This window comes from Balaenoptera ricei, chromosome 1 (genome assembly GCF_028023285.1).
Source record: "Balaenoptera ricei isolate mBalRic1 chromosome 1, mBalRic1.hap2, whole genome shotgun sequence".
Classification (NCBI taxonomy): Eukaryota; Metazoa; Chordata; class Mammalia; order Artiodactyla; family Balaenopteridae; genus Balaenoptera; species Balaenoptera ricei.
In genome coordinates, this window is record NC_082639.1 from 147576200 (window position 1) to 147590282 (window position 14083).

Here is a 14083-nt window from a genome sequence, read left to right on the forward strand (position 1 = left end):
ACAGATCTGGTGGTTGAGTGTATGTGGGGACAGTGGCAGAAAAGGAGTAAAAATTGATTCAAATTTAAAATCCGACTGGTGGGACTTCCCTGGTGGTCCAGTGGTAAAGAATCCGCCTTCCAATGCAGGGGACGTGGGTTCGATCCCTGGTGGGGGAACTAATATCCCACATGCCACGGGGCAACTAAGCCCGCGCGACACAACTACTGAGCTCACCCGCCTCAACTAGAGAGCCTGCATGCCGCAAACTACAGAGCCTATGTGCTCTGGAGCCCACGTCACAACTAGAGAAGAGAAAACCCGCATGTCACAACTATAGAGAAGCCTGCGTGCCACTACGAAGAGCCCGTGCGCCACAACAAGTGCCACAACAAAAGATCCCACGTGCCACAATGAATATGCTGCATGCCGCAACAAAGACCCAACCCAGCCAAAAAAACAAACAAATATTAAAAAAAAAAAATCCAGCTGGCTCAGAGGATGTGATCAGCTTAAAATCACTACTTCATCACTTTTACCATATTTACAGAGACATTACTAATGATGATGATGATGGTAGTAGAAGTAGTAATAATACAATAATGATGATACTGAATAATTTTATAACATTTGCTATATACCAGACACTGTTCCAATTTCTTTACATGTATTAATTTACCTAATTTCACATTATTTTGTGGTGGGTACCCTCCTTTAGATAGATGAGGAAACTGAAGCATAAATTTCCTGTGGTTAGACAGCTGCCATGTTATAAAGCTGGGATTTGAATGCAGCCAGTTTGATTCCACAGTCCATGTTTTTAACCACTAGTTCTCCCTGAGGAGAGGAACTTAAGTAGAGCTAAGTCATGCTTTCATCCTATTGGTACAAACTTCCCAAGAATACACTCCTATAACCTTTAAGAAGTAAGACGTGGATTAGGTACAAGTGGCTTCTTAGAAATTTTCTACTTTTTCCATTATCTTTTCTCTACTGTTAAGTCCTTTTGGGAAAATGTCTCAATCTTTAAAATTTCACCTTACCCCACTGCCTAATGAGTAAGCAATATTTACTGCATCACAAAAAAGAGACAACCAAACACCAACTGATAACTGATCACAGTAAATGTGTATTCTTGCAAAAAAAAAAAAAAAAGCCTATCTGAATCTGATCAAACCTGAAGATCCAACTACCAATTTACAGAAATATGAGAGATAGAGGAATCATGTGATGGTTCATCTTATATGAACCATGGTGATGCAATCAGCAAAAATCTAGACTGTGGGAAACTCTACAGGGCAAATGACCTGTTATATCAACAAATAATTATCACACATACACACAAAATGATGGAAGGTAATATAGATTAAAAAGAGACTTAAGAGACATACTAAACAATTGAAATATAGTCTTTGGATTCTGATTTGAATTTTAAAAAATTATGAAATAATTAGGCATATCTAAACATTTGATGATATTAAAGAATTATTCTTAATTTTTTAGGTGTGATATGGTATATGGGTTTTAATTTTAAAAAGTCCTTGTCTTTTACATATCCCATTGAAATATTTACAGATGAAATGATCTGTGATTTGTTTCAAAATAATGGGGATATAGAATGGGGGAATGAGGTATGAGGGAAAGTGCATGGGAATACATATGCAAGACTGGGTATGAATTGGTAATTTCTGAAGTGAGTGATGGATATAAAGGGATTCATTTATTATATGCTCTACTTTTGTATATATTTGAAAAATTTCCACAATAAAAAAATTTACCTTGGATTTTTTTTTATATCAAAATATTTTGCTACATATGACATCCATATAAATTTCCTAAGAAAAGATACTGTACTGGAAGGTGGGCAAAAGGTACAAATTTCCAATTATAAGATAAATAAGTACTAGGGATGAAATGTACAACATGATGACTACGTATAGGTAACACTGGTATATAGGAACGTTAAGAGGGTAAATCCTAAGAGTTCTCATCATAAGGAGAAGTTTTTTTCTTCTTTCTTTTCTTCTTATGGTATTGTATCTACATGAGATGATGGATGTTAGCTGAACCTATTGTGGTAATCATTTCACAGTATATGTAAAGCAAATCATCATGCTGTACACCTCAAATGTGTACACCTGTACAGTGATGTATGCCAATTATTTCTCAATAAAACTGGGAAAAAAAATCTCTTTAGGTTCACATGATATAAACAAACCCTTAGTTTTCAAAGTGGCTAAACAACAAGAAAAAAAAAGGGAAAGAAAAGATACTGTACAGATCTGATAAAGTGGGGTTCCAAAAAGGCTTCACTACTTACCAGTAGCTCCAAAGGCATCTAGACATTCCAAAGGTTTTCGTTCCTTAGCCAAAGCAGCCAGTGTACAGAATATTAGCTGCCTAGAAGAAAGTATAACAATCAAACAATTTTACAGCACCATGGTTTCATCATTATAGATTTTATTTTAAGAATAGTGAGAAATGGGGCTCCTATTTACTATGCAAACTATTTTGGAAAGAGACCTAATATTCCTTACTTAACAGTACAAGAACTAAAAATCTGTGAAATTAAACTACAAATCGAATTGGGTTTTATTAACAAGTATTCACTATGAATAATGATTTTATAAATAAAACTTGCCCACAAACTTGCCCAACTTGCCCAACATGTTCATTTAATTATATAAAGTTAGACCTATTTTACTCTCTGAGAAAGAAACTGGTTTGGTAGAATAAAAGAGAGAAAACAATCATTCTGAGAAAATGCTAAAATAAATGATTTTCAATCTATACCTAGTTTTAAGTTTCGATATATTAGAACAAAAAGATTAAGAAAAGGTACATCTGTAATTATCTGAAACATCCCATAACCCTGTTTTCAATTTATCTTACCGATTTAGTTTCATTTTGGGATTAAAATAGGAATCTGTTTTCTGAGGTACAGAATAGTTGGGACAAACTTGTACATCTGTGTCTGCCTCTTTCAAAATTTCATTAGGTGGTTTGGCAGCAGAAGCTAAAATTACAAAAAAAAAAAAGATTTCCAGTGAAATACAAAATAATTCTAAATATCAAAAACAATATACATTAAAAAAATAACCTTCCTTTATAATATTTCATGTTAATGAAATCAGTTGAGTAGATGCCAAAAAAATCCCCCCAAACTGACCTACCTAGCACTGTCTCTGGAAAAGAGTAGTACTCAGTTAAGTATTTGGTGATTTAAAGTTTGTCAGCTTAAAATCTTAACTGTCTAGCACATCAATGTATCTGTATACCTAGTTAAGAATGATCAACCTAAGATAGCACAAAATCCTAAAATACCTTTATTACTCATCAAACACTACATTGTGTTTACATAGGTTGGTTTGCTAAATATATTTTATTGTGGTTTAAACATTAGAAAATTAACCTCTCTGTGTAGTTACATTCCATTAGCCGGCATGGATGACTAAGAGTCACTATATTTCCTGAATGTGCTTGACTTCAGAACACTTTCTCATAATTATGATTTTAAATCACAAATTATATTCAAACAGCTATAAGCTAATGTAAAAAAATTATTCTACATTTAATGTACATTAGAATCATTTAGCTATAAACCCAAATGAAACAGTGATGTGTTTGTGTGAATATATTTTAAATATTTAAGAAAGGAGACATATGTAGTATGTGTGGGGGAAATATAATTGAGATTCTCTATGTTTGGATTTCTTGATAACATTACTACCAGAATGTTAACTAAATGGGAACCATATTTCCCTTTCTACAATGCCAAATAAAAGTAATCTTTCCTAGTGTTGTGTTATATATCTTTCTATACTCAACAAAGTGTCAAGTCACATATCTCACAAGATCAGCCTTTCTCAAACCAGGTTCTGTGAGCAAATTAAGCCCTTCAAATAATTATTTCAGTGACTTTTTTTTTCAATTCTTAAAGGGAAGGTCCAGAGTACCATTCTAGATGTATACGAGAGAAGTTAATTCATTACATATAATGGATGCCTTAGGGCAGGAGGGCTTAATTCTTAATTCTTGAGAAGGAACTGTCTCAGTATTAACAAGCGACTAATAACTTGATATCACTCAGGATAATAAAGAGTCTTTATATATCACTCTACCTCCTTTTTCCAGTGTTTTTCAATAATAAGTATAACACAGTTATTGGTACAGGAGCCGTCATTCGTAATAAAATTCTATAGTCTTTCATTAAGATACCTATATTTACTTGAACATCAGTTACTTTTTTCTACCCATATTTAATATCTATCCCAGATATTAAATATATCTGTTAAATTGAGAACAGTTGAATATTGTTGGGAGTCTCACAGAAACAAAACAAAATCAGACAGATTAGTTGTTAACTAAATGGTTAAGTCACTGTATTTTGTCTGCTTGATATCTGAAAAGAATAATTAGACCATTGTTTAAGAATTTACTTGTTAACATGTTAATGAGATTGCTCAACTTACCAGCAATATACGTGGATTTAGTCTCTCCTTTATTCACATGGCGCCTAACATGTCCTAGCATATCCGTCCTTCTGGTGATTGTTGCTGAACAAATAATACAATGATAATGGGCTCCCATTTTACTGGATATCTATCAAACAGAGTATTTAATTTAAATACATAAATAAGTTACTAAGACAATGAAATAAAAGTTTATTTAATGTTGTAAATTTATGTATGTTAGTGTATTTAGGGTTTAACATATAGAAGATAGTATTCATTTTGCCATGTGACTTTGAAAGGATTTTTACTTCCTTACCTATATTTACATATGCTTTTTAATCTTACTTTACAATAGGCCACAAGTTTAATTTCTTAGTTTTATCCATTCATTCTAATCAGCAAATAACTGTACTCTATCTTCTATAAGCAGCACTTAACAAACGGTATGACACTAGCAGCAATGTGCTGGTAGATGTATAGCAACTGGCTCTCCAGGAAAATAAAGCCCTGATTTGTAGTGTCTGCAGCTGTCTGTGGTTTATGTACTCTACCATGGCCGATGTCAAGCTACAACTGTGACATTTGAAGCTACCAATGTGACATCACTGAACGTGAATTTGGGAAGAGATGTGCAATATCATACCAGAGAACACTGCCACCGTGCAGATACAGAATACATAAATAACGTTAAGAGCACAGGTAAAAGTAAAATGTAGTAAAATAAATGGGAAGTAGTGAGTTGTGAGTATTCATTACCTTTGTTTTTAATATAATTTATTTACTTTTAAGTTTATATAATTTAATTTTTGATGATGGCCACATTTAACAACAAGCTTTCAAGATTTCTGGAAAATTGAGCTAGTTCTAGCACACTACTAAATGTTAGAGAAAGAATAAAAAGTATTTTTCCAAGTAAAAATTCTAACTTTATAGTTCCTTATTTAGCTAAGAACAAAAACACCACTCCAACAGCTCTTTCCTGCTTTTGATGCCTTTTTACTCTTATGTCCTATTTACTCGGGGTCATAGAGCAAGGAGAGAATAGTCAAGAACATTGCACAAGGTTCCTTATGGCATTGTGGTTATCATATTCAAAATATCTTAGATAGGGTTAATGGACTAAGCATTATCCTAACTACTTAAGAAGTGTTTGTTTTTCCCCCCCAGTACTTTACTTTTTTTAGTGACTTGAAAGGAAAATTAATAATGAGGACCCATTAAACTAATATGCATTCAGGATAGTGTCACTGTAAAATATTTTATAATTTGTATTCCCCAAAGGTCAAATCTATCCTAAAAGTAAACACACGTACTTTTAAAAAAAAGTTAGTGAGATTTCAGAAAGTTTCTTCATTCTGTCCTTTGACAAATTAAGAGGAAGAACATAGGATGAGTATGAATCGACACATATTAAGATATTTACTAAACCACAGAAATTAAAGGCTCTTATTCCATGATCAAAATTTATTTTGAAAGAAAAAAATTACTATTTAAAAATCTCCATTCCAAAATTAGTAAGTGGGTTAACTTTCCTTTTGAACACAAGAGAGCAGGTGATCTGACTGAAATTAAAAACTTTAAAATGAAAAGTTCAATATAGCAACTTCTTTCATACATTTCATATTTTTCCTACTATGGTAATCTGAAAGCCCTTGTAAACAAAATCTTAAACTCATTGCTGAATATGCACATTTTAGTCATAAAGCAAGTCAAAATTGCACTTTCTTTAGGGACAGCTAAATCTAAAAAAAACAAATCTACCATGTGATTACCTGTTCTCCAATAATGTTTGGTTTCACTGGTCGACAAGGTAAGTGACAGATGCACATCCTGTAACCTAGAATGAAGAATGAAGAATTGCTGGTTGTCTATCACTGTTCATTAAGTATTCAATTATTATTAAAAATTACTAGCAAATTTTGTTTTATAAGAATAATTGAGATTATTCTTATATTTGTAACGTCATAATTTATTTGAATGAGATTGCCTTAGTTTTACGCACTTGCTGTATATGACATAGTATAAAAACAAATACAGGAGATCTAGGGTCAAAATCTGGTTCGGCCAAAAGTATCTGTGTTACCTTGGATTAGTCATTTAGCTTCTTTGGGACTCCGTTTTATCGTCTTTCTGCCATCTTGACTTTTTCTTAGGCTTCATCTTCTTTGCCTTATGCTGCATTTACCATTACACAGCCTCTTCTTCATTTATGATACGGCACTATCTTATTTCTCTCCCCATCCTACTTAATCTTCTTTATAGATTCTTTTCCCTCTCTCATACTCGAAAATGTAGATTTTCTGTATGCTTGATGTGCTACATAAATTTTTTCTCATTTCCTTGGTAACTGTAGTGCCTTTCATGATTGCAACTATCTCCCCTGTGAGAAGGAATCCCAAATTATAGCTCTCTTACCAACTCATTCCTGAGGGCCAGATCTCTACTTCCAATTGCCTATTGAAGACATATGACTGGTTATTTCAAAACCTACTGCCGGGAATTCCCTGGCGGTCCAGTGGATAGGGCTCCACGCTTCCGCTGCAGGGCACATGGGTTTGATCCCTGGTCCCTGTTCGGGGAACTAAGATCCCACAAGCAATGTGATGCAGCCAAGAAAAAAAAAAACAAAAACAAATAAAAACCCAACAACAACAGAACTCCAAAAAACCTACTGTCAAGGACTAAAATTTTCATTTCCTCTTGAACCAGGTCTCTTTTCAATGAATGATAATGCCTTCCAGTTACTCCCAATTCAAAAACTAAGTTATCTTTAACTCCTTTCTTCTCATACTTTACATCCAATCATTTATTTGTATATGTTGAAGTGTCTCAGGACTCAGACCTTGGACAACAACTTTTTTCCACCTATATGTACTCTTAAGGTTATCCCACCCAGTCTTATTGCTTTAAATACCATCTATATTCTGACAACTCCCAAATATGTATCTCTAGCCCAAACCTTTTCCCCAAAGTCTAGATTCATGTAGCCTCCAGGCTACTTGATATCTCCACTAGATGCATCTCAACATTTGCATGCCTAAATCTGAGGACCTGTCCTTCTTTCTCATACCTAATGCAGTCTTCTCCATCCCAGTAAAGGACAACATTTTTCTAGTTGCTCAAGTCTCAAACACAAGCATTCTTGGCTTTTTCTCCCTCACCTCACTTCTATTCCTTCAGCAGATCTTATTCAACATATTTGCCAACTACTTTGAAGCCTGCTCACAAAGACAAAATCTATCATGTTCCCCATCTACCAGATGACCACCATGTGAAAGAACCCAACAACCTAATGTACATGACAGAGTAAAGCAATACTATGAGCCATCAAAGAGAAGAGAATAACTTGGAGGAGGGAGACCAAACCTAAAGACTAAACAATGGCTTAAATAAAGCAAACGAAAGAGACCTTTGTAATTAAAATGAGATCTTTCTTTTTTGATAAGAAGTCCATATGGTTTACTATACATTCTTATAAATAATTAAACATAAAACATACGGCTTCTGAATTAGTCTCTAATACCCTTTTCTCTAAGTAATTAGTGATAATCTAAGAAAATAATTCTGGTATAGTTCTGGCTTCTTTTTTTGGGTGTCTTATAATGGCTATTTCATTCAGTCTGGTTGAAACCCCAGATAAGCACATTTAACAATGACTATACTTATATAATCATATACAAATATAAGTATATACATGCTTAGATTGATATTTAGGGCTTTTTGGGGGGGGGTACTTTTTGTTTTTATCCCATATATTGCTATTTTCATTAGTAGTTTACCATGGAAATCCTTCCAAGTAAACTGGTATAAATCTAATATACTCTTTTCAATGGTTGCATAATATTTCATGGTATGTATGTACCATAATTTATTCAATCTCTTTTATTTTAGTTCCAAGTTTTTGTCACTAAGCCCATGCTGCAGTGAATATTCTTGTACACCTATCCTTGTGTATTGCTGCTTTTACTCCTAGGAAAGGCAGTGCCTGGTGGATGAATATTTAAAATTTTTTAAATGTTGCCAGATCTCTTTCCAAAAATGCTGTAATATATAATTCACTATCTCAGAATCTAATAATTCACTGTCTCTAAGAAGTATTTTAACTTGGTAAGATGTTGTTTTTTGTTCTTCAACTTTATTCATTTCTTTATATGAGTCCTCTCGTTAAACTTACTCCCTCAAATTGTGTCATTTTTGTCACTATTATAATTGTTTTTTTCTAATTTCCATTTATCTAGAGTAGAGAGACTCTGATTTTGAATATTTATCTTGTATCTCACCACTGTTCCAAATACTCTCATTAAATGGCTTTTTTAAGCCATCAGCAGAAAAAAAAAGATGTTATCTTCTTTTTTCCAATATTCATATCAATTATTTTATTTTCTCGTTTTACTACATTTATTATATCTTCAAAAATATATGTAAAATTGTAGTTGTTCTAATATAAAAGGAAAAGTATAACTTATTAAAACATGGTTCAATAAGTAATGTGGACCTTCAGCGCCAAGCAGGTACCCTGTACGGAAGAGATGCTTAATAAATGTTTGCCAAACTAAACTATTGGTGTCACATCTATCTATTGCCTAGAGAGCTATATGGTCTTTTATTAATAAATACATTAAAAGGGGCATTAATCCTTCATAATTTTAAACTGAAAATATTTGATTATGTTTTCATTAAAATTCCAAAACTGGTACCAAATCTTTAATTTCGTTTACATCACTTTTAGCAAGCACAAAAATACTAACCTTCAAATTCAACTGAGACTTTCCAGTGTAAATTCTGAAGGTGACGATGAAGCTTATGACTATTACAAGCTCTGAATTTTTCCTTGGGGCACAATGGACAAGCCTGTTTGTTTCCTGTTAAAGGAAAAGGAACTAATAAAGCAGAGAATAGACTAGCTATTAATGCTTAAATTTAGCTACAAAAGAAGTAACGGGGAACCTCTCTTGCCCCTGCCCTTTACCCCCCAAAACACACACTCACACACCTTAGATAATATCTTTCTTAACATTAGGGAGAAGTCATTCCTGCCTAGCAGGTACTTAACAATAGTTGTTTTAGCACATGGTCAGTGACTTATTTTTTTACCTACAACTCTCCTCTCTGTGGCTAGCAGATATCCTTGTTGCCACTGGGAACAGAGATGATGAGGAAGTGATAAACTACATGATATCCCTCCAGCCAAAGTGCCTGCCAGAGAGAATGTCATTCTGTACTTTGGGCAGGAGAAAAGGCAGCAGTTGTCACACTCCCAGAGGGCTAGGAGCTGGGCAGAGAGCATAAGTATCTGCTCTGATACTCTTCTACTCTAGCAGCAACAAAAATAGTTAATGTGCGGAGTTAGAAAAATGGAAGAAGGAATTGGAAGGAGTACCTTGGATCCTATATAATTGCTATTCTGAGACTGGGGTCATGGTTACAACCACTGTATCCTATTACTAAATTTGTAAGTTCTTCCTTCTTTATTAACATATTCTTGAAAAGATTATGTGTTAAATAAGTTTTATTTAATTAGAAATGTAATGTTTCTTAATAAAAACTTTGATAGTATACAAAAGAATTAAAATCTCAAATCCAGGTTTAAAGCGATAAAATATACAGAAAAAATAACTCAATTTTTAATCCAACAAATATCTTTCACACATAGCACATGGCAAGTATAAGCACAATTTTATTTCTTTTATTTTATTTATATATATATATACATATATACATATATATATATATATATATATATATATATATATATATATATACTCTGCCTACTTCAGAAAACCGTGAGGAGATCTTGAGGATGGAATCCAAGCACTAAGGATGGCAAAGTAGAAAGAGAAGAGCTTGGGGCGCTGACAACATTGTGAAACTCTGTACCAGCCCTAAATTGTCAGCCTTGGGACTTCTTTTACATGAGAGAATATAAGCCTCCATACTACTTTTTGGATTTGTTACTCATAGTAAAATGTAATTCCTAACTTTTAGAATACAAAGCCCTTATATATCCATGAGACTGTAATTTCCTTGAGAAGTTGTGAAATAACTTATCTCATAGCACCTTTGCATATAGAAGGCTATAATTTCCTAAGTAAAAAACCATTATTTTACTTCTGCTCTAGTTCAGTGAAAATAAACAAGTCTATGCTTAGAAAAATTTTCATGTGTCGAAAGATGACAAATCATTAGAAACTGAGAAAAAACACATTTTCAAATCATGGAAATACCTGCATCAAGATTATCTGAGTTCAGTGAACTGGCAGAGTCAAAATCCCCTTCAGTTACGAAAGCTAACTTCTCTAGATCAGCAAGCTGCCTTTGAATCGAGATGTGTCTCTCTGAAAGGAAATTTTAAGAGTTAGAAAATTATGCTTTAACAATCTGTATTCCAACTTCATTTTTATTTGATCACGTCACATGGAATTTTACACTTTTATTTCCTATAGCACAGTGCCCTAGTACCTAGATGGGAAACTCAGTTTATAAAATGACAAGTGTGCCTAAGAAGGCAGAGTCGGGGAAAAAACTCTGCTGTGTAACCTCACAGCTTTCAAATTCTATCTTATTATTCAATATAATTCTACAAAAGAAAGGTTCTAGTCTGTACAAAACACTGAAGCCATGTTTCCTGTTTTCAAAGAAATTTCAACCAGGTGAGAGAGATTAACACGTTAACTACTAACTAGAACACAAGGCAGGATGAAATGAACACTAGGGGTAAAGGTAATATGATGCTGGCCTACAGAGGAAGGAGTAATTCATTCCAACAAGTGCTCCTGGGAATGTCTTCACTGAAGAAGTGGCATTTGACTGAAATTTAGGGCATGAATAGAATTTCATAAGGTATGAATAGAATTTCAATAAGTAGAGATTTGGTGTCAGGCCTTATAAACTGAAGTAACCTAATAAACAAAAGCATGTGGTGTAAAAATACACAGCCACCTCTATACCACTCCTGGCTGGAAAGTAGTATGTTTGGGGGATAGAGCTGGTAGAAAGATATGCAGCCAAAAATGTATCATGGAAGGCATAAATTCTATGCAAGTTAGTTTGGACTTTACTCTTCAGGCAATGTTAATTCAGGTTTCTGAGGAAATCAAAGACATGATTTGAATGCATTTCAGGAGGGTATCTCTGGCTGTAGTACCAAGGATCAATAATTGAGGTGAGAAATTAGTAACAGAAGAGAAGGTAAAAAAAGAAGCAAAGAACTTGGGATGTGAAAGTACAGGTGAAGATTAAAGGACGATCCTGAGATTTAATAATACTGTTAACCAATAAAGGAAGCAGAGAACACTTTTGGCACAAAGGAAGAGGAAAGAGGAGACAAGGGAATTTAGTTTTTTACACAGTGTGTTTGATTACTACTGGTATTAGGTACTCAAGTCCAGTAGGCAGTTGAATTGTTTTTGGAGCTCAGGAGGGATTCTGAATAGATATAACTCATAAATACACATGTTAGGTGAAACTATGAGCATGAGTAAGAAAGCGTAAGGGAAAAATATTGTGAAACAGAGAAGAAAAAAGCCAAAACTCAGTCCCAGTAACACATTTTTGGGTTACTCAAATATTATACATTCTTCAAATTACATACCTGTAAGTTTTGGAATATATGAATAATCTTTCCAAAATATGTTTAACATATTCTTGAGTAAGTCGTGTGTGGGATGCATTCCCCAATGCTGCTGAACCCGCTACTGATTAATATAAATGGATACAATTTGTAAGTGAGGTATGGAGGTATGTAGATATTTGTAAGAGACGTTGAGGAAAATCAAGAGGGTACATTCAAAAAGGAAAAATGGTATGGAGAATCAAGATAATGCAGAAGCCAAGAGAGAAGAGACTGTAAAAGAGAAATGCTCCACAGTTAAGTATCACAAATAGTTGCAGAGATCAAGAAAAGACCACAGGATTTAGTATTTAGCAAGTCTCTAGTGACCTTTAAGAAAGAAGGTTCAGTGAGGTGTCTGAGAGTACAAATGGGATTGGAAGGAGAAACCAAGTATAGAAAATCAGCATAGATTATTTTTTTCAATAAGTTTGGTAGTATAAAAAAGGAGATGGATGGGATTGTAACTTGTTTTTTCTTTCTAAGGATAGAGAGACCTGAATATGTGTAGCCCCAAGGGAAGGAACATTTACAAAGTGGAATCCTGAATATGCAAGACTAGGAGATGTAACTGACAGGAAAGGATCCCCAGTGAGATAGGAGTCAATGGGGGTAAACCACAAGGCTCTCTAATGTTAATTATATAATTAGATTATACAATTTCTCGACACTGCTGTCTTCCTGCCTATCCCTCTCCAAGCTTCATGCCCAGTTACTTTGTTTTCCTTCTGTATAATTTGTGTTCTTGTTTGTCTCCCCTACAAATAAGCAGTAAATAGGCAAGGGCTATGTCTTATTCATCTTTGTAACGGTTAAGTGCCTAGTGCAGTAACTTGCACACCGCAGGCACTAAAGTTTTAAACTAATTTTTTAAAAAAACCATTAGTCTTTTTGGATGCAGTAGCACACTGAGTCAATAATTTTGGAATTCAATTCAGCACTGTCAGACATTCCTGCTAAAATTTATTAAAAAACAATTTTTACCTAATTCTAAAATGAGAAAAACAAGGAGCAGCAAATGCTATTGGTTAACTTCTTATACCAGGTATTGTTCAAATGACTTACAATGAGATATGATTTCTATAAACAGGTAAAATTTTTTCCCACTTTACAAAAACCGTTAATTGCTAGGTGTCTGACCTTACTGTCTAGTTAAGATTCAGGCAATGAATCCACGTGTACAAACCAGCCTATTTAATTTGAAATCATAAAAGCTTTTGGCTTCCATAGTTCAAAGATCTGTGTGTGTGAAACAAGATATATAGTGCTACATAACGATGTGCTTATTTAAATCACTCCAACTACTAAGTAGTACAAAGCGAAAGGAGCCTGGTAAGCTAGAAAACTGAAAATCCTGTGGTCCGCTATTGAAGTAAACTCTAAAAGATCTGTCTAAAGAGTCATGATATGCCTATGTACATCTCTGAAATCACTTTCTGGTTCAAGACAGTAGTTATCAGTCAATCTGTACTTTAAATCACTCAATCTTTTTGTAACACACTAATCCAGAAGTCAATAGGCAAACCTCTTGTTCAATCAGATGAGTCCAAGATGCTAGGAGGTTCTTTTAAAACTTCTTTTTCCTCAATTTTCAATTCTATTTCAGATATGCCATCTTCATCTTGCCTAGTTAAGACTGATTTCAGAGGGCTACCTAGACCATCTAAAAATAATTTTTAAAATGTGATTAATATGTTTCTAATGCATGTCAGATTCTCAGTCATTACCTACTTGTCCCAGCAATGCATTTTCAGGTGTCTCAAACATTATGCATTCTTCAAATTACACACTTGTAAATTTTGGAATATATGAATAAATCTTTCCAAACTATATTCAACATATTCTTGATGGTGGGGAGCTGGAGAAAGCATGCATTCCCTAAACCTGTTCAACCACCTCTGATAAACATAAAAATATCCCATCTAGAGATGAGTTAGGGAGGATACCTTACTCAGGAGAGTGTTCCTCCTCTTCCCCCATTGTAGTTGTGGATGAAGAAACAACTGGCCTTATTTTGCACCTACTAGCTCTGATCTTCTCT

The 14083-nt window shown here is 34.0% G+C and overlaps 1 protein-coding gene across 2 annotated transcripts in view; it reads right to left on the minus strand.

Moving 5' to 3' along the window:
• The window catches only part of TRMT1L (tRNA methyltransferase 1 like), a 36579-nt gene that overhangs the window by 20970 nt on the left and 1526 nt on the right, over positions 1–14083 (minus strand). For both annotated transcript variants that reach the window (XM_059937851.1, XM_059937857.1), the window contains exons 2-7: positions 10658–10768; positions 9182–9295; positions 6206–6270; positions 4452–4581; positions 2872–2995; positions 2300–2379 (exon numbers count right to left, since the gene is read on the minus strand). In XM_059937851.1, the coding sequence (XP_059793834.1) occupies positions 2300–2379; positions 2872–2995; positions 4452–4581; positions 6206–6270; positions 9182–9295; positions 10658–10768 (624 nt within the window). The remainder of the gene's footprint in view (positions 1–2299; positions 2380–2871; positions 2996–4451; positions 4582–6205; positions 6271–9181; positions 9296–10657; positions 10769–14083) is intronic.